This window comes from Muntiacus reevesi, chromosome 1, assembly GCF_963930625.1.
Source record: "Muntiacus reevesi chromosome 1, mMunRee1.1, whole genome shotgun sequence".
NCBI lineage: Eukaryota > Metazoa > Chordata > Mammalia > Artiodactyla > Cervidae > Muntiacus > Muntiacus reevesi.
In genome coordinates this window covers 40,728,166-40,753,559 of record NC_089249.1, presented here as the reverse complement: position 1 = coordinate 40,753,559, position 25,394 = coordinate 40,728,166, and the positions used below count along the sequence as shown (strand labels likewise).

Here is a 25,394-nt window from a genome sequence, read left to right as displayed (position 1 = left end):
GTTGATGTCTTTGTTGTCTCATCTCCTCACCAAGATATAAATTCATTGAGGGTGGGGAATTTATTGGTCTTATTCAGTACTGTTTACCCCATACCTGGAATAGTGCCTGGTACTTAGTAGAGCCTCGGGAGATATTTCCTGAATGAATAACCTCAGACAATCAGCCTAATATCCTGGAGTTCTGTATCAGTAACCGAAGACCATGGGTAATTCAGAATCTTCTGGAGGGAGAGGTACAGGCCTTAACTCTTTCCTGCTGGGCTTCTGGCTCTATCGTTAACTTTGTGGAGGGATAAAGATTCAGATTTATTTCCAAGTAAATGACTGGAAAATAAAATTAAAATAGAGAACAGTGACAAAGTGGCAGTATTCAATATCCATTAAGTGGACACTTCTCCTTGTGAAAAGGCAACATCTGTGGTAAACTACCCCTGCGTTTTATAGGTTAAAACTCAGATTTTTTGGGTCTCATTCTTGGAGCTTCAAAGATAGGACCTGAGAACTTGCATTTCAAGTAAGTTCCCAGGTGATGCTGCTGCTGCTGGCCGGGGGACCACACTTTTAGAACCACCAGTATGAACTGTAAGACACTATTCATGCGTCAACTATTATTATCATTCACCTTCCACTTCACTGCCACCCCTGTTACAGTCAACCCTGACTGGGACATATCTTTGAACATAAACCACCATCCCCTGTGGGAGGAATTCCTTTCACACTTGTGGGTCAACCTACTTGCTACACAATAAGAAAGCCATAAAGGAGAGATTGGCTGTTCTTTACTATCAACCACAAAGCGGTGGTTTATTACAGTGAAACAAAAGCCAAGGAGATCACATGGCACAAGGACCCATGATATATGAGGTTTCATGAGCAGTCACAACTGCCTAATGTGGTTTGGTGGTTATTTAATGGTTACTGAGAACCACAGCATCCTAAATCTAAGCTGAACATGTTTCCAATCCCCGCTTTGGGGGCGATAAGCCCAGCGCAGACTGCTCTGCTGTGTTGTGAACTTTTACTACTCTTTTATTATTAATAAGACTCAATTTTTAAAAATCCCTGTATAAAAAGTTGTTCAAAAATGAAGGAAGAAAGCGTATTCATCACCAGTTTATCATGAAGTATGTCAAGGATTCTATGTGTTGTCTCCTAGCTACTTCCTTTCATCAACTAAGGCCAAAATCCAGCCATGTTCGTACATGTGCACGTGGATTGTTTTTTTTCATTTTCTTGCTTTCTACAATTCAATTTCAGTTGTATTAAAACTGGCTTAACATATGTTGAATTATACTTCAAAGACAAACTTATATGAAAGAAGTTAGATTTGTGGCTACCAAAGGCGGAGGGTGGGGGTATGTGAAACTGGATGAAAGCAGTCAAAAGGTATCAACTTCTAAGTGTAAGAGAAACAAATCCTAGGGATATAGTGTACAACATGATAAATATAATACTACTATAAGGTATATATGAAAATTGTTAAGAGACTAAATCCTAAGAGTTCTCATTGTGAGAAGGGCCTTTTTAAAATTTCTTTAATGTTGAGTCTATGCAAGACGATGGATGTTCACCAAACTTATTATGATCATCATTTCATGATGTATGAAAGTCAAATCACCTTACACTCACACAGGACTGTCAATTTTATCTCAATAAAACGAGAAGAAAAAACATATTCAAGTAACAAACAGTGAATACTTGCACAGCGCCTGCTACACACCCGATACTGTGCTAAGAATTTGAAATGAATTAAAAGTCGTTTGATCCTTACAGCAACAGTTTGATGTAGGTGCTACCATCCTTCCCGTTTTATAGATGAGAAAAGGGAGGAAAGGGGTGAGAAAGCCGAAGCAACATTTATTTACACTGCTTTGTATGATTTCCTGTTTTAGGCAGAAGGGGAGCAAGATATGATGCCTCTCGGCTTTTAACTATGCCTCAAAGGACAAGTTCAAGAACCCAAGGTTAAGGAGAAAGCATAAGACAAGATATGTAGCCATAAAAATACAGGAGGTTGGGAGAAGGTGTTGTTGCAATTATGCTGGTGTGTAGACTAAATACAGGGAGGTGAGGAGGAAAGAGGATACAAAGGGAGGGCAGTCCTGACTCTGTGACTCAGGAACCGGGGGTCAGTAACACTCTTTGCCTTCTGGAAGCATTTCCCAAATTTCACTGAAGAACTACTGCTCCAATTTTTGTAACATATGTGCACTACTTTCACTATTTTTAATTTAAAATATGAAATGACCTTCTTTAAAAAAATGCATTTATTAAAAAATTCATATCACGACTGTGAATGTAAGACAAATGTTACTTGCCAAAGATAGAAGATAACTATAAAAATAAATAGGACTTCACTGCTAGTCCAGAGGTTAAGAATCCTCCTGTCAATACAGGGGACTGGGGTGTGATCTCTGATCTGGGAAGATCCCACGTGCCTCAGGGCAATTAAGCCTGTGCGCCAGAACTACTGAAGCCCTTATGCTCTAGAGCTTGTGCTCCGCAACAAGAGAAGCCACGGCAAAGAGAAGCCCTCTCATCACAACCGGAGTAGCCCCTGCTTTCCAAAACTAGAGAAAGCCCACACACAGCAATGAAGACCTGGCACAGCCAAAAACAAATTTAAACATTTTTAAGTAGATTACTTAAATTGAAGAATATTCATTCTTCTTAACTTATGTACCACAGTGAAACTCAGAATCACACTTCGGGAAACACTGAGTTTCCCGATGATGAATGATGAATCACAGATCAGTGGTCTCAGCTATCGAATTTGGCTTCCATTTTCTCTTTTATATATGTGGCACCTTTTTTTTTCTCAATGGATCTCTAGTTAGTTCTATATAAGATCCCCAAACTCCTCTCTCTTAGCTAGTTGAACTCATAAAATATTTGGTTGATTGTGTTTTATGGAAAACAAAGTTAAAATTTCATGTCACTCTCCTGCTAAGATTTGAGGACTGTTTTGTAGGTCAGCTATTTTAAATTCTCCTCGGTGGTTCAACATTTCTCTGCACCTCCAGCAGGTGTCTGATCAATGGGACTGCATGGCCACAGTGCCACTGCCATGGTGGATGCGTTTTAGAAGAGCTTTCAACTGCAGAAGCGAGCTCTTTGCTAGAAAATCTCCCCTATGCCATCAGAACCTAGACAGCTGCCTCTGTAGGTAGCTGTGGCCTTTATTACTGGGAGAAAGGTGTTCTGTCCTCACAGTTTGAAGAGACAGGTTATTGTTCTAACTGAAAAAAAAAAAAAAAGGCGATATGGATGTGTGTATTCATGATGTATTTTTAGGTGTGTGTGTCTGTAATGCGTGCATGTGTGCTAAGTTGCTTCAGTCATGTCCAACTCTTTTCGACCCCATGGACTGTAGCCCACCAGGCTCTTCTATCCATGGGATTCTCCAGGCAAGAATACTGGAGTGGGTTGCCATTTCCTACTCCAGGGGATCTTCCCAACCCAGGGATCAAACCCACGTCTCTTACATCTCCAACATTGGCAGGTGGGTTCTTTATCACAAGCACCACCTGGGAAGCTGGTGTCGGTAACAGTAGCAGAAAGATGTAAGGCTGTAAGGATGCAGAAAAGCTTTTCTGTTGTTGCTCTTTCTATCTTTCCTGCCTCTCTCCTTTCTTCCACTCCTCCCCCCCACCCCTTACTTTTTCATTTCGTGTTCCTCTCAGGAAAATATTATCCTGAAACAGTCAGTCACACTTTGAGCCAAACTCTCCCTCATCCCAGTACAGAATCATTTGTGAACACTTCGTTTAAACACTCTCATGTGATAGGGCTCACATGTATCCATGGTGTTGTCTGTCCTCTGGCCTACAGAAGAATTCTCATTTGTATTGCTACACTTTGACCCCATTAGTCTAGTTAAAATCTGTGTATCAAGGCAAAAAGCATACTGAACTTAATTGGAGCCAGATGTAAATATCTACACTCAGCACTGCCACTCCTTAAATGTATGAATTTGGCAAGTCAGACTTTTCTGAGTCTCAGTTTATGTAACTGTGCAAATATTTCCCAAAGTTTTCATCAGAATCAAAATTAGATCCTATATGATAAAACTCTTCATAAACCACATTGCTCTTAAAGGGTCATATAAACGTCAGATGTGCTAGAGGCCAAATCTTCCTAAGATCCCTTGATCTCAGGCTACACTGTTCTAGAATCTATACATCTTCCTCAGATCCTATAGGGAGAACAGATGTTTTTCACTGTTATATGAAGAGAATGCTGAGGTGGCTTAAACATCCACCAGAAATTCTAACTAAGAGTTAGCATTCACATTCTTCACCAGCAAGTTTCCCTCCTTATGGGATGAATGAAAAAAATGGTATGTGTTATTATGAGAAAAGCCAAAGTTAATGATCTTAAAAGAAACCACACATCAAGCTCTAAGAGTAGAAAAATGTGAAAGGAGATCTAGTGGAGTCTGGTGTAAAAGGAGAATATGGCGCACTTGGAACATACAGCACAGGAGATCGGTCCTCTTGCCTGTGGGGTCTGTCACTCTCTCCCCAACGTCTGCCTTCTGCTTCTGCTATTCTCCTCCTTGCTTTGCCTCCCCAAGACCACACTTTCATTCTCATCGTTCCCCTGGTGCTTTAGGTTTAAACCTTCAGAACACTTAGCTGATAGAACTAAGACCTGGAATGCTTATAGAACCAGCACTGGGGCAGCCTTTACGGGCAGCAGAGAACAGCTGGGTCATATGATCACAGAGAGGAAGAGTGGGTAGAAAGTGTGAGAGTGCCACTCCCGCCACTCACTCTCTCTCAAAATGAACTGAAATGTTCACCAAATTATGGACATAAATCATTCTAATAGAGAAAGAAAAATCATACCAAATAATCTGACTTCTGTACCTGTTGTGGGATGTTTGTATTCATGTTTTTTATTGATAGCTTTCATTCTTAAAGGCAGATGATTTTCTGAATTAGACTTCCCTTTAAATTTTTGTACTAGGGGCCCATCAGAAGAGTTAACAAGCCAAGTCAGTTGCTTCCCTTCCTGTACACACAGATTGCTTGACTCTGGTCTCAGCAAGCTCTCAGAAACAGGTACTGTGGTGAGAGATACTGCGTGGGAACTTGCACAAATCTATCAGCGCTACAGGAAGAACTCAAAGTAGAAGATCTCCTGGTGGTCGGTCAACAGAGGCATGCTTGTATATGAAGGACACTCAGATATTACAGCTTTAATGCCAAACCTCAGGGAAAGTTAATATGCTATTAATGTATGCACAAAGTAGCCAGTTTAGTAGAAAATACATCAAGGTTCAAAAGGAGTGGTTTCTGCCATGATGGCCTCTGACAGTCTTGAGGCACATCAGCCTGTGGCTGCGAGAGTCAGCCAGGTGCTGCCCCCACTGGTGAAAGAAGGTATTGCTCTCCCATCTTCCTGGGTCACTTGGGGCACGGAGAATGGAAACAGCACTAGAAATGATGTCACAACACGCATGAGCCAGCCCGACTAGCTCCTTGGGAACATGTGCCTGAATTTCGAAGGCCTCTAACTTGCAAGAAAATGGTCCTAGCAAGATGAAAACTGCAGACACAGACCACGTGACCAACCCCATCCTCTGTGTGTTGTAACTGCCAAAGATGACAAATATTCTTATCAGCGAAATTAGAGGATCAGAAGATCAGAAAGAGAAAACCCTCTGAGATTCCCAGCAGACCAGGAACCACCAAGGAGAGACACATACCCACCACATATGTGTCTACTCTCCTGTTATCGAATTAATATAATCCAAGCTTCTCAGGTTCAGGGATGTCATTTTGAATGTTTAGGGTCGTTATACAACAACAAAAATGTGACCAAACCTTGTCACCTTGGACATCAATCTTACGGCATTGAAGTTGGATTATCAAAAACTCTGAAATTATTCTCATCTGAGTACTAGTCTCTACTGAATACACATGTGAATGCTTAATCATGAGAGGTTCGTTTAAAGAAGTATGATACAGAGACTTCCCTGGTGGTCCACTGGTGAAGATAGTGCTTCCACTGCAGTGGGCATGGGTTCGATCCCTGTTTGGGTAACTAAGAACACACATGCCACGCGATTCAGCCCCCAAAAATAGTACGATGCATCTTTACAATGGGAAATGTGGCAGTCATTAAGTTTCATGCTTTTGGATAACATTAATAAAATAAGAATATGGCCACAATATCATACTGAGAGCAAGAAGATTGCAACTGTTCATACATTGTGTTTCCAATTCTATTGTATCACACTGTATTGTATTATAATATACACAGAAAAATGCATCAGATAAGAAACAGAAGAAATGTAAATGGTAGTTCTTTGTAGGTATTCAAATGGGTAAATTTTATTTTGTCCCCTAAATACATTTAATAAGCAAATAAGAAAATCACAAATGTTATAATAAGAAAATCGTAAGTGTTTTTAACTTATCTATCAACATGAGTCTTGTAATCCCTCCACACCACTACTTCTTCTTCAACACTGCTGCTGCTGCTAAGTCACTTGAGTCATGTCCGACCCTGTGTGACCCCATAGACGGCAGCCCACCAGGCTCCCCTGTTCCTGGGATTCTCAAGGCAAGAACACTGGAGTGGGTTGCCATTTCCTTCTCCAATGTGTGAAAGTGAAACGTGAAAGTGAAGTCGCTCAGTCCTGTCCAATTTGTAGTACCAGGCATCCTCTGTTCATGGGATTTTCCAGGCAAGAGTACTACTACTGAAGAAACATCGTAAGTCAGAATTAGAAAGATGGTTCATCAGAGACTCAGGAGCCAACCAGAGATAACTGTCACGAAATAAAAATCTCAATAAAAAGTAAACAAGGTGGATGAAAGCAGTCTTTCAGCTTTGGGGACACTTTTCTCTTTACTGTGTTTCCTTAAGTCAAGGTCAAGCCAGCATTTCTGTCTCCAGACTCCGTCCAGCTTTTCTCAAACCCGACCAGCAGGTATAGGTTTCAAAAGCAAAGTCAACCAAGGTTTTCTTGGTCTTTTATCCTTTTCATTCAGTGGCTGATGACAGCACATGAAGACAACCAGCCTTTCTGAAATGACATTTCTGAAGTCTATTCCCCCAATACATCCTGCTCTGCTCTTCAAATTATTTTATAAACGTACATGGGGGCAGCAGCTTGACTTTGTGGACTAACAGGGCCATGGAAACTTTGACGGCTTAAGCGCACACCTCCCCACCCCACAAGTCTCTTTCTGGAACCTCAGAAAAGGGTGTAGACAAAAAGCCACATGGGCCATGGCTCTTGGAGCTGAGGGAACCACATCACTTGGATGTGAGAGTCTGTGATAATCAACAACTTAGAAAGACAACCCAAAGCATGCAACCCAGAGGCCCTGTCTGTAAGCCAGTGTCATACAGATGCTCGGTCTTTACTAACCAGGCAACATGAAACGCCACCCAAACATAAGACAAAAGATTTAAAAATCACCTTAGGTGGGATGCATGAGACAAGTGCTTGGGCCTGGTGCACTGGGAAGACCCAGAGGAATCGGGTGGAGAGGGAGGTGGGAGGGGGGATCGGGATGGGGAATACATGTAACTCCATGGCTGATTCAAGTCAATGTATGACATAACCCACTGAAATGTTGTGAAGTAATTAGCCTCCAACTAATAAAAAAATTTAAAAAAATAAAAAAATAAAAATCACCTTAGGGTGCGCGCCCGCCCACCCCGCGGCCCAGGCCCGGCTCCCAAGTCCCCAGCTCCGCCCCCGCGCGCTCCGCCCCGCCTCGCGCCGCCCCGCCCCGCGCCCCAGGCCCCGCCCCCCACGGAACGCGCCCGGCTGAGCGGTGGGTTGGCCAGGCCGGAGCTGGCTTGCGGGAGGCTGACGTGAGCGGGCGGGGCCAAGATGGCGGCGCAGGTGGTGCAGGCAGCGCAAGCGGTCCATCTGGAGTTGGATGCCTTCCTCGTGTGTCTCAACCACGCTCTGAGCACGGAGAAGGAAGAGGTGATGGGGCTGTGCATTGGGGAGGTTGACACCATCAGAATTGTTTACATTCATTCTGTCATCATCCTGCGACGTTCTGATAAGAGGAAGGATCGCGTGGAAATTTCTCCAGAGCAGCTGTCTGCGGCCTCAACAGAGGCAGAGAGATTGGCTGAACTGACGGGTCGCCCCATGAGAGTTGTGGGTTGGTATCACTCCCATCCCCATATAACTGTTTGGCCTTCACATGTTGATGTCCGCACACAAGTCATGTACCAGATGATGGATCAAGGCTTTGTAGGACTTATATTTTCCTGCTTCATAGAAGATAAAAATACAAAGACTGGACGGGTACTCTATACTTGCTTTCAATCCATACAGGCCCAAAGGGGCTCAGAGTATGAGAGAATTGAAATCCCAATTCATATTGTACCTCATGTAACCATTGGGAAAGTATGCCTTGAGTCAGCAGTTGAGTTGCCCAAGATCCTGTGCCAAGAAGAACAAGGTGCATATAGGAGGATCCACAGCCTTACACATCTGGACTCAGTAACTAAGATCCATAATGGCTCAGTGTTTACCAAGAATCTGTGTAGTCAGATGTCAGCGGTCAGCGGACCTCTACTACAGTGGCTGGAGGAGAGACTGGAGCAAAACCAACAGCATGTGCAGGAGCTGCAACAAGAAAAGGAAGAGCTTCTGCAAGAACTTTCTTCTCTAGAATAAAGCCGGAGACAGAATGGGGAAGAATGAAAATATCCAGGAATAAAATTAATTAGGCTAAATCCATTTTGAAGAAGAAAAATTGGGAGGACTCTCATTACCTGACTTCAAGATTTACTATAAAACTTCAATGATCAAGACAGCCCAACCAATTTTGACAAAGGTACAGAAGCAATTCAACGGAGGAAGGATAGTCTTTTCAACAAATCATGTTGGTGCAGTTGGCAAAGAAAAGGAACTTTGACCTAAACTGTATACATTATACAAATCTGAAAATGTATCATGATGTTAGGTGTAAGATGTAAAACTGTAAAACCTTTAGGGAAAAAAATCATAGAAAAATCTTTAGGATGTTGGGCTAGGCAACAAGCTCTTGGCCTTCACCCCAAAAGCACAGTCCTAAAAGGAAAAAGTTGATATACTGGACTTTATCAAAAGGAAAAACTTCTGCTCTGCAAACAATTTAAGAGGAAGATGTTATTGAGAGAAATCACTTGCAAATCATTTATCGTGATGAATCTAGAATAAAGTCAAGAGGAAAAAATAATACAATATTACAATTAGAAAATGATCAGAGGACATGAATAGACATAGCACTGAAGAGGGAATGTGGATGGCAAGCAAGCATAGGAGAAAATGTTGAATCTTATTAGTAATCAGGGGATGCAAATTAAAACCACAAGGAATTATGACTATGTACTTATCAGAATGGCTAAAGAAAATAATAATCAAAATGGGGACTTCCTGGCAGTTCAGTGGTTGAGACTCTGCCTTTCAATGCCGGGGGCATGGGTTTGATCCCTAGTTGGGGAACTAAGATTCCACATGCCTCGGGGTGTGGCCAAAATTTTTTTTAAATAGTGAAAATAGCAGATGCTGTTGAGCATACAAACTGGATATCTCATACCTTGCTGAATGAAATGTAAAATGGTAAGCCACTCTGAAAAAAAAGTTTGGAAACTTTTAATAAAGTTAACCATGAAAGTGAAAGTGTTAGCTGCTCAGTCATGTCTGACTCTTTGGACCCCATGGACTGTAGCCTGCCAGGTTCCTCTGTCCATAGGGATTCTCCAGGCAGGAATACTGGAGTAGGTTGCCATTCCCTTCTTCAGGGGATCTTCCTGATCCAAGGATTGAAAGTTAAACATACATGTTCTTTATTACCCAGCAATTGTTTTTTCTGGACATCTATCCCAAAGAAATAAAAGCCTATTTTGGCACAAAAACTTCTATACAGATGTTATTAGCACTTTTATTTGTAATAGCCCCAAATGAAACAACCCAGATGTCCTGCAGTTGAGTGTGCAGTTAAACCAACCATTCACACTATGGGATACTACTCTGTAATGTAAAGAAACAGAATATTGATATACACAACTTGGATGGATCTCAAGTGTATTATGAATGAAAAAAGTCAGTCTCAACAGGTCACCTACTGTATGACTGCATTTGTATAACATTATAAATTCTTGAAATGAAAAAATTATAAAAATGAAGAACAGATTAATGGTTACCAGGGATAGGGACTGGAGGGGGTATGAGATATGGGTGATTATAAAGGGTAACAACACAAGCAGTTCCTTTGTGCTGATGGAACAGTTCTACTTCTTGATTGTGGTGTTGATTACATGAATGTATATCTGTGCTAAAACTATATAGAGCTACACAAAAAACCCACAAATGGAGTTCATGTAAAATCTGGTGAAACCAAATAAGGTCTACAGTCTAGCCAGTAGTATTGTACCATTGTCACATGTTGGTTTTGAAGTTGGACTATAGCGATGTGTAAAATCTTACCACTGGGGGAAACTCGGACTCCCTGTACTATTTTTGCATCTTCCTGTTAATTTGTAATTATTGCAAAATAAAGAGTTGTAAGTTTTAAATAAGGAAAAAATAAAAATAAAAATCAACTTAGGTTATAGAAATTTTGTGTCACAATCTGCATCCTTCTTGCAGTACTTCTTTTTTTGTTTTCCCCAGCAGCTAGGAAAATGACAAGACTAATTTGGTGGAAGCAGTGCTAGGCTCATAGTAGGTGCTCAATTATTATGTGTAAGAAAGAAGGGAAGACCCCAAACCCTCAATGCCTTGGAAGTCACGCCTTGCTGTCAGGGGCGACTGCCCCCTAAGAAATACCCCGGATTTTAGATTCTTCCAAAGTCAGCCCCTGGCGTGGTTAACAGTTTTGGCACTCTCCACTTCTCTCTATGAAGAAATTCTCCCGAGAGCTAGTAGAGATCCTTTCTGCTGGATCTTAAGCCCACTTAACTCTGGTTCTGTCTGGAGAAGAGAGGGTGAACAGCTGATGTCAACACTTGGTCCGATAATTCTTCATAGATTTAAAGAAAGTCATCACCTCCTTGCGCTCCTCCTTCCCCTCCATGACCCCAATTCCCACAGCCTTTCTCCATGGAGTCTGTTTCTTAATCCCTTAATCCAATGATGCCTATTAGGATGCAGTTCAAAGTCAGTGAAAAGAACAAATTGTTAAGTGGTGGTATCGGGAGATGTAGAGCAAACACACCGATGCAGGAAGAAGCTCATATTTCACTCCTCAGGTGCCTTCTGTGAACCTGGAAAGTGTGTGGATGGCACGTGGCTCCTCCCCTGGGGTGTGAGGTGCAATGAAGTGGGGGCAGGTGTGTTCCAGCCATCACCAAGTATTTCCTGGCCTGCTGAGCACTGTCTAAGGCAGGGAACAGACATCTAGTGGAAAACCAAACAGATGTGGTTCCTATGTTTGTGAGCAGCCCATCAGCTTGTCCATGATATGTGTGTGTGTGTGTATGTGTGAGCCCACATAGGCACACATGCATGCTTGGGAGATGGAGAGGCTGTTTTAGGTCAAGAGTCAACAGCCTTCAAGTGGAATCTGTCACAGCAGTGATCGAGCTTTCTCATATCACCACCAAACTGACCATCCTGGAATACAATTTTGCTTGTCCTCAAGGAATTCCCCAGTGGTCGGCAGTAAAAGAATCCACCTGAAATGCAGGAGACGCGGGTTTGATCCCTGGGTTGGGAAGATCCCCTGGAGAAGGAGATGGCAACTCACTCCAGTATTCTTGCCTGGGAAATCCCATGGACAGAGGAGCCTGGTGGGCTACAGTCCATGGGGTCGCGAAGATTTGGACACGACTGAGTGACTAAACAACAAGAGCAGGTACCAGTATGACAGAGCATCCACAGCCTGAAGTTAGTGCTGTCTCCTGGATACGGGGTGACCGGAAGCAGCCTTTAACCTGATTCATTCATCTCAGGCTCCAAATGCCAGTGGCGCCTTCTGTTTTATGATGTTGCTGCTGCGGCAGCTCTCGGGAGTTATCTTTCTACCAGTTTGGTTACCCTTCCTCTCTCTTACTTAATTCACAAATAAAACTACTGACCCAGCATTTCCAACCAACCACTTTCTCCTGGAGTCCTTCTTTCACTGGTAAATGTGGTTCTAATCTGTTAGGATTGCAAGCCTAAAATGATAACTGGGGGTTGGGGAGCCCAAAGAATGACCTGGACAAACAGAGAATGCTGTACTCTATACAAGGAGGAGTATTTTCCGGTGGATGGAAGCAGGGAAGAGGGAGTGGGCTTGTAAAATACACGTCTGGTGTTCTGGGGAGAAAGAATAGCGGAGATGAAAACCATACGTATCCTCGCAGTTCTGACCTAGACAGTCCCTTTAAGGTCTGTTTACATCTTACAGCTTGAAAATGCACCATCATCATTTCTTGAAGTCATTGCTCAGAACACACCCCCACTGCATTTCATTTTTATTATCCCCATTTTAGGAACGATTAAATGGAAGCAGGGAGCAGCAGCAATGAAGCAAATCATGAGAGGCTCAGATAAAGACAGAAGCCCGAATGCTTGTTGGAACTGCCTCTCTGTGCCAGACTATTTTTAATGCAAGTTTATTCATCTACCTCCCTCTTAGAGAGACTTAGAAATGAACCCTTCTGCACAGAAATATTTTTCTACCATCCCCTACCCTTTCCAACTCACCAGGCTATGTCTGTGTGTATCTGTATTCCTCTTTAAATGTTCCTCACATTTCTACCTACCAGAGATATGTACTTGGCTTTATGTGAATATAATTCTGATCCAGAGATCTCTGCTATTCCAGCTCCCTGCCTCCATGCCTCCTTAATGGCTACTTATATAGGATCCCACTAAAGGGTCACAAAAGCATGTACCCTTTGTTTCAAAAGAAAAAAGGAGGTTGAGTAAATGTGGAAACTTTGAATATGCTTGGTGTATTTTCAGAGCCAAAACGTGACAGTGGGAACAACAATTGCTCTGAGACGCGGTCTGCGGAACCAAGGCTCATAGATGATAAAAGGACATTCTTTTTACTGGATGTTCTTTTGCATCATTTGACTTTTTATCATGTGCAGATAGTATCTTAAAAAATTGTACAAAGAGGGTGGAGACTACCAACTGATATTTGTAAAATACTGGCTATGTTTCAGCCACCATTAACCAGCTTTACTATCATCTCCTTTATAGTTGGTTACTGTAAAATCCCCTTTAATCTGTATAACAGCCTTAGGCAAAGCCCTATATTACAGAAGGAAAATAGACTCAGGTAATATCAGTGGCTGGGCTAACACAGTTGATAAAAAAAAAACTAGTGTGGGTCATTGAACTGGGCTCTCTCCCATTTCCAAAACCAAGCTGTCCTCTAGACCATCCTGCCTTCACTTTGAGTCTTTCAGAAGGAACCAAATTTATAAGACACTGGCTTTGTAAAAACCTGAAGGAATCCTGTGAAATCCTATCATGGGGTTCACACTGACAACTTCATGAATCTTCCTCTGCCCAAGGTGTCTTGTTGAACACTGCTTGGGCATGCCTGCCTGGAGATGAGGCCTCCCCAAAGGTCCCCTGAGTCCCTTGCTGGTCCTTGGGGGCACTCACCCCAAAGGAAGGGATGTATCTGCTCTTATGAGCTGTTCAGTAAACCACTCCATCTGCACCGGAGAGCCTGAGGTAGAAGTGAATGGCTAGTCACTACTCCAACCCCCCTAAGCATACAGATTCTTCATTTATTGAACAATGGTCTCTGAAGTGAGCCAAGCACCCTTCTTAAGTGCTGGAATTACCGAGGTGAAAGAGGCCCCTGCCCCATGCAACATCCATCCTGGTGTGAGAAATCAGGTAGTAAATACGCAGACAAATAAGCGAAACATCAGATAACAAGTATATACCGAAGAAAATAAACATAAACCTGACTGCGTGGCTGCTTCAGCTTGGCTCATGATATTTACCCCAGTGACAAGAATGACTTGGGAGCTACTGTCCTTAAAAACAAAGTCTTCTTTGGTATGCTCCAGCTGTCAACCAACTTCCATGCCAAGGTCCTATTTCTTTACAGCATGAATTTGTAATCTCAGGAGTTAGAGCTGAGAATGACCCATTGTTCATGTCACCATTCTAGACATGAGGAAAGAAAGACCCCAGACAAGTGAAAGGAGCAGATCACACAAATGAGTTAGGCGTGTCACTAGAAGCTGACAGCACTGTCTCTTAGCCAATGCTTCTTCCAGAAGTTGAGACTCACTCTTTGCTTATCTCCCCAGTGAGCATCTCTTTACTGTAGAATCCTCACCCTTAAGCCTGCCTCTCTGAGCTCTAAATTTCCCCAGGACCACTGGGAACCATCTAGAACACTATTAGGAATCCTGGGGATGCAGAAGGGTTCTGGAGGCCAGGGTGATGGTGGAAGAAAAGGATATTTGATTTCATCATGTCCCAGACATGCCTTTGACCTGAGCCTGGCTGCCCCTGCCTGCCCACAGGGGCTTCCACGATTGGCAGCCATGAGGCTCATAAAGCCAAAAAACACTGACTTCTCTCTGCAGCAGCATTCTCTGATGTAACCAAGTCAGTGTGAAATATTCTATTCTATTTAGTATGATCCCAATCCCCCCAAAATGCTTTATCAAAAGATTACTCACAGAATTTCTTTAAATAACAAGCTCCCTTAGCACACTTAAAATACGATCTATGAAAACTCAATCTACATAAAGATTTTATCTCCTCTTGCCAAAAAAAAAAAAAAAAAATCTAGCTATTCTATCAAGGGCAACAACATAAACTTGGATTCTTAATGATGGATTTTAGACGGAGGCATTATGTAATGGTTCTCAGTTGTTCTACACGTTTATTGAGGCGTGTGACATGCTCCTCCAGGTTCCCGTGAGGACACAACAATATAAAGACACAGCCTCTGCCCTCTGGAAGCATCACATACACAACTCTGACACAGGCAGCTGTCACGAGTGCTGCTGACAGGGGTGAGGACCAACGCTACAGGGGAACAGACCAATGCTACAGGGGATATGGGAGAGAAAAGTAAAATCCCGGTCAAAGATCAGGCGAGGAAAAAGCAATATTTTAATTGGTTTCAAAGGATGATTGTGATTTGTATAATTGGACCATTCATTCCAGGAAAAGGAAACATCATGACATGCCGTGTAGGGCAAGACATACAGGGGCACCTTCTCAGAACAGAGACGAACCCGGTGCTGCTTGATGGTGATACAGGACACACCGAGGAAGAGAAGACGGGTTTTGGAAAACAGCGCAGTGCCTTGAAGGCAAGAAGAGATAAAGTATGGGCCCAATTCACAAACCACAGGAGCTGTGAGCAGGTTTGGAGCAGAGAAAGAACATAACTGGAATTGTGTCTTGGGAAGCTCATTCTAGAAGCCATGTCCAGAACTGAGCTGAATGGATAAAGTGTGTGTCATCCCGGGTGATCTTTTTTGAGCCCCTGGATCCAAGTGTGGTTGATGCTTACATTGGGCTCCCAGTTAATAAGGAGCCATGCAATTAAAAATTTCACTGAGTGTTATCATTGAGGAAAACATATCATTTTACAATCTGAATCTTTATTTTTGTCTGCTAGGGCTTTATTTATTTATGGATGATTACTGATGCCACTTGAATATGCCAATGATCTCTGAAATAAAACATATATAAACGTAAAAAAATTTTTTTAAATAAGAAAGTGTGCATCAGAGAGAGGGAGGTCCGTTTAAAACATTATCCACATGGTTTTTGGAAAATAAGCAATACATAGAAGAGTGAGGGTAAAGGTAGAATTGATAAGGAGGGGAGGGATCCAGCCCCCAGGAAGGAGAAACTAGCTGTGGAAAGGGGTGGGAGTCCCAAGCCTCAGATTCCAGCCTAAGGAAGAGAAGGCAGCACCAATGAGTGGAAGTGGTGTCTCTTTAAGACAGGACGGCCGTGAGAGGCCCCATACTTGAGTCAGTAATCATGAGTCTACTGCATAAAAGCTACCCCCAGCTGGACGTCTTCTGTTCCACGTATGAAGCCTCAGTTTTTAATAACTCCTCTTCTGGAGATCTACAGAAGTGCCTGGTGTACACGCTGGCCCCAGAACACTTCTTAAATTATTATGTCTGCACAGCAGCGGTGAAAAGCAGCTTGATTGGGGTGAAGAGCAGGAGCCCAGAGAACAGCCATTTCGGAACAAATGATAACTTCAATCAAGGACGCCGGGTATGATGTTAGCCTTATAGCTGAGCTCTTATTGGAGGAACACATGACAAACGTCTTTCATTTGAAGGGTAAGGCTCTGGGTCCCACTACCTGAGACACACACAGCCTGTTTCACGTGTCCACGTCTCTCTGTGACAAGATTGTGAATTTCAAGCAGTTTATCTCTGGCTTCTTTTCCTGGCTACTCTCCCTGAAATATATCGCCTGGTTTCCATCCTAGTCAGAGCCACGCTGACACCCTGAAGTCTGTTCTCAGCCAACTGACCCACAGAGTCTGCAGAAATTGCCTTAAATCAGTGTTTCTCAACGTGTTTGTTTCACAGAATCTGATTCCGCAAACTAAAGGGTCTTGTCATAAAAATCATTTGGGGAAATGCCAAATTAAATAAAATTAAAGATGTTCCTTTGCTAAAACACCTCTATTTGCAACAACATGGATGGACTTTGAGGGTATTTATGCTAAGTGAAATTAGAGAAAGATAAATACTGCATGATCTCACTTATATGTGGGATCTGAAAAAAAGAAGAAAAAAAAATCTAGCCATAAGTACAAAGAACAGACTGGTAGCTGGTCAAGGAATACAAATTTCCAGTTATAAAAGGAAGTCATGGGAATGTAAGGTAGAGCACGATGACTATGGTTAATAATACTGTGTCACATATTTGAAAGTTGATAAGAGAGTAGATTTTAAAAGTTCTCATCACAAGAAAAAAAAGTTTTGGAACCATGCACGGTGTTGGATGCTAACTAGACTCTCTGTGGTGATCACTTCACAATATACACAGATATTGAACCATTATATTGTACATTAGAAACTAGTACAACGATATATGTCAATGACACCTCAGCAAAAAAGACATCTCTGAACTTTCAAATGCTAATATGTGTTCAGAGAATCTCCCCAAGTGAGACACAGTAGACAGCACCCCTTAATCTTATTTATCTGAGAAACCATTTCTCCGCAAAGCATCTCAAGACACAAGTGTCCTGATTCTCATGAACACCTGTGATGAAATGACTCCCAGGAACATTTGTATCGAGCTAGGAATTAGATATAATAATAAAAGCCAATACCTACTAAGTGCTTACCATATGCCAGGCACCCTTCTAAGCACTTTACCTATATCAATATATTTAATCCATATAGAAACCCTGTGATACTGACACTATTATTTTTCCCACTTTTCAGAAGAGGAAGTGGAGGCAGAGAGAAGTTAAGAGATTTGCCCAAAGTTGTAAGTAGCCAACTTAGTGAGTAGAGAGCTGGGAATTGAACCCAGGCAGTCTGGCACCCATGTAAATTAATGCCTAATAATAGAATTTCAGACACTGTGATCAGCTGACAGTGGGAGAAGTCCTAAGAGCAAGCCTCCAATCACAGGAAATCCAAATTTGTGTGCTCATAAATTAGGTTTCACAGGACTCCCAGTATACCCTGTAGGACACGACTCCTGAATTACACCATCATTCAGTTTCTCCACTTAATTGTGCTATCCCGTGCCTGCACACTCTTCCATTAAAACAAAGTCATGCTGCAGACAGCACAGTTACCAATAAAAATGGTAATACACGGGGAAAATCATCTCTTGATTGACCAAAGTGGCAAGAAAATGAAGACGCACGTTTGAGAAATGGCCTCCTCTGTGTTCTCAAAGTATTGATCTCCAGCTCAGAAACCAAGACCAAGTGGCTGTTTTCCTCCTGTATGTTGCAAAATATCTGATCCCCACCCCCTCCACTTAGCTCAAGAATTGCCAAAGACATGTCCTACCCTCTCCCACTTCCTCTCCTTGTTCAGAAGGATGATCACCAGCTTTGGGTGCATCTGGTAGCCGTCTTCACTGAAGGACAGATTTCTCCCTTCAAAAGTCACATTGATCAGATACCTGTAAAGAGAGAATGAAGAGAAGGTTACAAGTATGAAGAAGGTGTGCCAGAATAAGACAGTCAGGAAGACAGAGAAAGGTGGATGGAGACTGGACGTGTAGATAGCTCTATAAATATCATGTAAAGCTTGTGCCCCTCGGGCTTCTGTTTCATTATTCAATAACTGCCATCCAAGTTTTCACATTATAGGAACAGTAAGAAAAGATAATGCAAAAATTTAACATAAGGGCAATGGGCTTGAGTTTAGTCGGCAGCTAAGAGTGAGCAAATTATTGAGCCTTTTGAATATCCATTTTTTTCATGATTTGACAAAAATGGGGTAATAAAGAACCTACTCTATTAGGTTTGAAGGGCTTAAATGAGATAGCTGACCAGGGGCAGAGTAAACCCTCATTAAGCGTTAATGCCTATTATTCAAAAAAGGAGGAGAGTTCAAGGGTGGGGGGTAGTAGAGACAAGACACAGTGGGAGCGGGGAAGACAGCTTCCTGCTCAGAGAGGCTGGAGTTTAGGGTCTTTCTCCTCCCAGAGATACACCAATGCTTTCAAACTCTTGCGACAATACTTCCAGCCCATACTTAATGAGTCCAGCAATCAGGGATCTGGTTCTTCCAAATGCATCTGGAAACCAGGGCTACTGAACTTTTATTTGTTTTTGTTGTTGTTCAATTGTCAAGTTGAGTCCAACTCTGCAACCCATGGACTGCAGCAAGCCAAGCTTCCCTGTCCTTCACTATCTCCTGGAGTTTGCTCAAACTCTTGTTCATTGAGTTGGTGATGCTATCCAACCATCTCGTTCTCTGCTGCCCTTTTCTCCTTTTGCCTTCAATCTTTCCCAGCATCAGGGTCTTTTCCAATGAGTTGGCTCTTCACATTAAGTGGTCGAAGCATTGGAGCTTCAGTTTCAGCATCAGTCCTTCCAATGAATATTCAGAGTTGATTTCCTTTGACCTCCTTGCTATCCAAGGGACTCTCAGGCATCTTCTCTAGCACGACAATTTTAAAGCATCAACTCTTCGGCACTCAGCCTTCTTTGTGGTCCAACTCTCACATCCGTACATGACTACTGGAAAAATCATTGCTTTGTTTATACAGACCTTGGTTGGCAAAGTGACGTCTCTTTGCACTTTTATAGTGAACAGAAAATCGCAGGGGTGGGGTGGGAGTCCAGGGAGGAGGGAAAGACATTTCGCAGAGTGCTTCAGATTCAGACATGTAAATTAGCAAAAACTCTAATAATGAAAGCTAGACCAATGGAGCTGTCTTTCAACACCTGTACTCCCAGCTCACCCCATTCTCCCTTTCTGGCTGCTCTGACCTGATGAAGTTCCCTCACTGGGAATTCCCACAGGCATGCTCATTCCCATGGCATCAGTGCAACCGTGCTGATGGTAATTCAGGTCCCTTCACCACCATGGCTCAAGGAGTCAATAATGATTAGCTCCACGTTCACATGACATGTTACTCTGGAGCCCTGCACCTGATGCTGCAGTGAGACGTATCTCTGTTCAGAAGCAGAATGGGCATCCTGTGATTGGCGGGAGTCTTCTGACAGGCTTCAAAACTTCGAGCAACCATGGTTCCCTATGCATTGAAGGGGAGGAGAAGGACATGCAGAAGGCAGCCTAAAGGCTCCTCTCGTAAGTCTTCTCATTTAACAAAAACTGTGAGCCTCTTCTTTGATGCTACCAGGTAACATTAGATTAAGCAATTAGATTAAGGGTTGCTTAGGGTTGCTAGAATATAGGTCTTTCAGGAAATTCTAAAGATGGCTAGGTACTGTGAACCAAATCCTCATGGACCACATTCCTGCTTCTCAAGCTGCCTGGGACTTTTCAACCTGTCATTTCCAGGGCAAATGCAGTCAAAAACAGACCACAAAAGAGTAGAGATTCCTAGAGTCTCAAAATTGGAAGAGATCTTCATAATCAATGAGCCCAGTTCCTGCAGTTTATCTTTCCTTTCTATGACATCATAAAACCAGCCCTCTCAGCTCTTCTTGAATACTTCCACTGATGGGGAGCTCATCACTGTATTCCCTGCCCTCGAGGCGGCCACCTCACTGTTGGGCAGTTCTTTTTTTACCTAAAGGTGAAATCTGCTCCGCTTCTACCTCTAGATTCTGGCCTCCTCCTTAGGAGTTATACAGTCCTAGTCTAATGCTTCTTTCAGATGGGAGTTCTTCAACATTTGAAGATATTCATCATGTATCCTCATAAAGGGCTTCCCAGGTGGCTCAGCGGTAAGGAATTGGCCTGTCAATGCAGGAGACACAGGTTTGATCCCTGGGTTGGGAAGATCCCGAGAAGGAAAAGGCAACCCACTCCAGTACTCCTGCCGGGGAAATCCCATGGACAGAGGAGCCTGGTGGACTGTAGTCCATGGGGTCGCAGAGTCAGACATGACTTAGTGACTCAACAACAACAATGAATCCCTTATAAAATGAATTTTCGTCTGTGAACTATGAGCTCATTTGGTTCTATAATTTTAACTTGATAGATAAGGGAACTAACTGAAGCACAAAGAGGTCAAATTATTTGCCCCAGCTAATTGGGAGCGGAAATAACATTTTAAGAGCTATATTATCATATGTGAAATGAATCGCCAGTCCAGGTTCTGATGCATGAGACAGGGTGCTTGGGGCTGGTGCACTGGGATGATCCAGAGGGATGGGATGGGGAGGGAGGTGGGAGCGGGGTTCAGGATGGGGAACACATATACACCCGTGGCGGATTCACGTCAATATATGGCAAAACCACTACAATACTGTAAAGTAATTAGCCTCCAATTAAAATAAATAAATTTATATCTAAAAAAAAAGAGCTGTTCCCAGTCCCATGTGTCCTCTAGCATCTCGCTCTGATTCTCACATGCCACAGCAGCTTTAAGATCCCCGTTCCTGCACCAAGCTGCACTGTGCCATGGTGGAACTCCCTCCCTCTACCCCCTCGGCTGTGATCTCTGGACACTTGCAGTTGGTAAACGTGTAACATCCTTGATTCAGCGCAAGGCTCCACACCGTGCCTCTCCACCCGCTGTGCGGCTCCTCCTCTCAGCTCACTGCGGCCTGCTCCCACCCATCACTAGTGAGAAGATGATATTCGGTCTCCTGTAGCTTACAACAACTTCAACACTCCAACCTAAGCCCCATGCAGTTCATTTCAGGGAGCACGATTTTAAACTAACAGACCAGAATTTAAGCATCGGACATAATCCATTTGGAAAGTAGGTTCTTACTACATCAATATGGCGTTATACTGTAGAGTAATTTCTGGAAGTTTTCAGAGGAGGTGTATGAGACTTGCAGAAAAACATTAGTCTTGCCTCTTTTTTGGAAGAACACAAGAGAGGAAGTGGAGAGGGAGAAGGAAGGAAGGGAGAGAGGGAGGGAGGGAGGGAGGGAGGGAAGGGAAGGGAGGAGAGAGGGAGAGGTTAAAGGAAAGGGAAAGAAAGAGAGGAAGAAGGAGGAAGGGACGGGGGAGAGATGGAAATTATCTGGCTTGTGAACCCTCCTTTTCACCAAACATGGCTCTGAGTAATTCTGACTTTATCTAAAACACCATTAAGACTATTCCAAACAAAGTGTCCATTTCAGAAGGCAATTATAAAAGAGAAGCCTCCAAATCATATAAGCAACAATCAGCATGAATGGAATAAGCATACGGCCTCTCAAGATGATTTCTTTGAAAGGGGATAGCCCTGAATTGAGTGGATAGGTTGGGAAATTCAAACTCCAAGAAAATAAAACCACATTCATGGGTAATTGCTCTGCAGTTAAATTTCTCTTATTGTTCCTGCTCCTGATCCTTTTGATTTTCCTTATATATTTTTCTCTCTCTGGGATGTTCACCTTCTTCCAGCTCTACATGTTCATTTTATTCTGTTGACATTTCTCATATATTTTACTTATCAAAAATATTAATAAAATGTTATGACAGTACACAAAATACTCTTCTGCAAAGTATCCTTTAATTATTCATATCCTTCAGCAGTGTAAAGATTTATCATTCACACTGTGTTTTTCTGAGTAATTCCCTGAGACGTGCCAACCTTTAGCTATTAGTGAGGAGCTTGCAAATATACACTTGCCTTGAGCAAGAATGCCCTTAGAATAGTGGAACAGACCAATCCATTCATTGGTAATGAAAAGTGTGAAAAAATAATTGGGAGTGTGGTCACTTCTAGACACGTGACCTTGGCCCTGAACCTGAGTTTTTCCATCTTTAAAATAGAAACACCAATTTTCTTTTTTTAACCTTTAGTTTATCAGGTTGTGATGATCACCTGAAATAGGGGGTAGAAAAACTATATAAAATATGACACAAATATAAGGTTATATAGTAGGAAACATTTAGAAAAAAATAATATACTAGCCTGATTAGAATTATCTAAAGGCAAGGAACTTGCCTCATTTTGGACCTCAGTGAGTAAAAGTGGGACGGTTCCATTCACCAAGACTGAACTGTCATTGGAACACTTGGGAAAAATGGAGATTGCCTCCCACATATTTAGGATTAACTAGGTCAAATGGTCATATTAATCAATTCAACTTTCCATAAGACCTGAAAGTACCCAACCACCTTTGCATCTGGCGGCACTTTGTCAATTTTGAATATTAATTAAAACCTAAAAGTGTCCACATATAAATCCTCAGTAAAGGATTAGACTATATTATTAAGAGATGCCACAGCTATTCTGTTTGTCTCTGAAAATGTCATCCTCAAGAATGTAATGAGAAAGCCTAGCTTCAAGTGGCACTCAAATTCAGAAGTTCTGCCCATAAGATCCTAGTCCCTTGGAAGGTCCAACAAGGTTTGGTATATAAAAAATTATTGCTTGATTTGTCTCTGGGATGTAGTTGACCCTTAAGCCAAATGATGGCTTATCTCATAAAGTTCTAATATTGCAACAATCTCAGATTGCTGGGACTAGAGGAAAACTTAAAAACCATCCATTAGGAACTCTCAGTATGGACGGGAGAAAATGGGTCCCCCAATACTACCTGACTTTCCAAGGTGGCCTGCCTGTTCAGGACTGGAGTTCAAGTCTTATTTCAAGCTCAGGGTTCTTTTCGTTACATCAGTAAGTAAAGTGAAATCAGGGTCTCAGAGCCTCAGATGGGCCTCTTAGCAGTCTCACATCACCATCACGTGCCCTTGACTACGGAGACCCCTCATACAGACTCTACAAAATAAAACCAATCGCATTTCTGGCCTGACTCTGGCTTGTGGAGAAAGTCTTGGATCCCTGTTGGGCTCAGGTCCAACACATTTGCTGCCTGTGGCCAAAGTCATCCTCCACTGGGTTGAATGGGGTCAAGTTGAGGTAAAAAGCCTGCGTGCCTCTTTGACTTTGACCACGCCACTCAGCGCTCATCCGCTGCAATGATTTAGCAGTACACCATGTGTGGGAGGCATCCAAGGGCTCTGCCAGAATCTCCCCAGCAAACCAAGTGCCCTGGTACCACAGTTCTCACTGTGCCCTCCAGATTCTCATGAGGGACTAGTTTTTTTTTTTTTAATGAATGTCTTTTAATGTGGTAATAAGAGAGACAAGGCTCTCCTCTCAGGCAATCCTCTCATTTTCAGATGAAGCAGATGAAGTCTGGAGGGGTTTGTGTTTTCACCAAGATCAGATGACAGGGTTGGAAAGAGGATCCAGGTGTCCGAACCCCACAATCAGTGATCTTTCTGCTCAATATCATGCCTCAAAAATGTGGAATTATTCTCCATTTTTTTGAGGAATCTCCATACTGTCTTCCATAGTGGTTGTATCAATTTACATCGCCACCAACAATGCAAGGAGGGCTCCATTTTCTCTACACCTTCTCCAGCATTTATTGTTTGTGGATTTTTTGATAGCCATTATGACTGGTGATAGGTGATATCTCATTGTAGCTTTGATCTGCATTTTTCTAATAATGAGCGACACAGCACCTTTTCATGTTTATTAGCCATCTGTATGTCTTCTTTGAAGAGATGTCTGTTTTTCATTTGGTTGCTTTTCTGGTATTGAGTTGTATGTGTATTTTGAAAATTAATCCTTTGTCAGTTGTTTAATTTGCTATTGTTTTCTCCCATTCTGAGGGCTGTCTTTTCACCTTGTTTATAGTTTCCTTCGCTGTGCAAAAGCTTTTAAGTTTAATTAGGTCGCACTTGTTTATTTTTGTTTTTATTTCCATTATCCTAGGAGGCGGGTCATAGAGGATCTTATTATGATTTATGGCATATTGTGTTCTGTCTATGTTTTCCTCTAACAGTTTTTAGTTCCTGGTCTTTCATTCATGTTTTTAATTCATTTTGAGTTTATCTTTGTGTGTGGTGTTAGAAAGTGTTCTAATTTCATTTTTTTACACTTAGCTATCCAGTTCTCGCAGCACCACTTATTGAGGAGACTATCTTTTCCCCATTGCATACGTTTGCCTCTTTTGTCAAAGATAAGGTGCCCAAAGGTGCATGACATATTCTGAGGAAACCAAAACTGAAAAAGACACACGTACCCCAATGTTCATTACAGCACTATTTACAATAGCCAGGACATGGAAGCAACTTGAATGTCCATCAACAGGTGAACAGATAAACAGTGGCACCTATATACAATGGAGTATTACTCAGCCATAAAAAGGAACACATTTGAGTCGGTTCTAATGAGGTGGATGAACCTAGAGCCTATTATACAGTTTGTACAGAAGTAAGTCAAAGAGAAAAACAAGTATCATATATTAATGCACATACATGGAATCTAGATGGAGAGGGAATGGCAACCCATTCCAGTATTCTTGCATGGAGAATTCCATGTACAGAGGAGCCTGGCCAGCTACAGTTCATGGGGTCACATAGAGTCAGACACGACTGGGCAACTAACACACATAGACATGGGATCTAGAAAGAGGGAGATGATGAACCTATTTGCAGGGCAGCAGTGGAGATGCAGACATAGAGAACATACTTGGGGACATGAGTAGAAGCAAGGAAGGAGAGGGTGGGGATGAATGGAGAGAGTAACATGGAAACATATATACAACCATAAGTAAAATTGACAGCCAGTAAGAATTTGCTCTATGACTCAGGGAACTCAAACTGGGGCTCTGCAACAACGTAGAGGAGTGGGAAGGGGTGTGAGATGGGAGGGAGACTCCATAGGGAGGGGACAGATGTATACCTATATTGATTTATGTTGATGTACGGCAGAAGCCAACACAATATTATAAAGCAATTATCTTTCCATTAAAAATAAAAAAAATTATTAAAAAATGTGGAGTTTTCCATAGCTCTCAATTTCCATTCTCCAGCTATTCAGAGCAAGGTAATAAAGGAGGAAA

At 42.4% G+C, this 25,394-nt stretch overlaps 1 protein-coding gene and 1 pseudogene across 1 annotated transcript in view; one reads left to right on the top strand and one right to left on the bottom strand.

The window, feature by feature from the left end:
- The window catches only part of GRIN2B (glutamate ionotropic receptor NMDA type subunit 2B), a 339,069-nt gene that overhangs the window by 111,136 nt on the left and 202,539 nt on the right, over nt 1–25,394 (bottom strand). Inside the window, exon 3 of the mRNA XM_065922152.1 lies at nt 17,959–18,073. Within this exon, the coding sequence (XP_065778224.1) occupies nt 17,959–18,073 (115 nt within the window). The remainder of the gene's footprint in view (nt 1–17,958; nt 18,074–25,394) is intronic.
- Nucleotides 7,857–9,124, top strand: LOC136159669 (lys-63-specific deubiquitinase BRCC36 pseudogene; annotated as a pseudogene).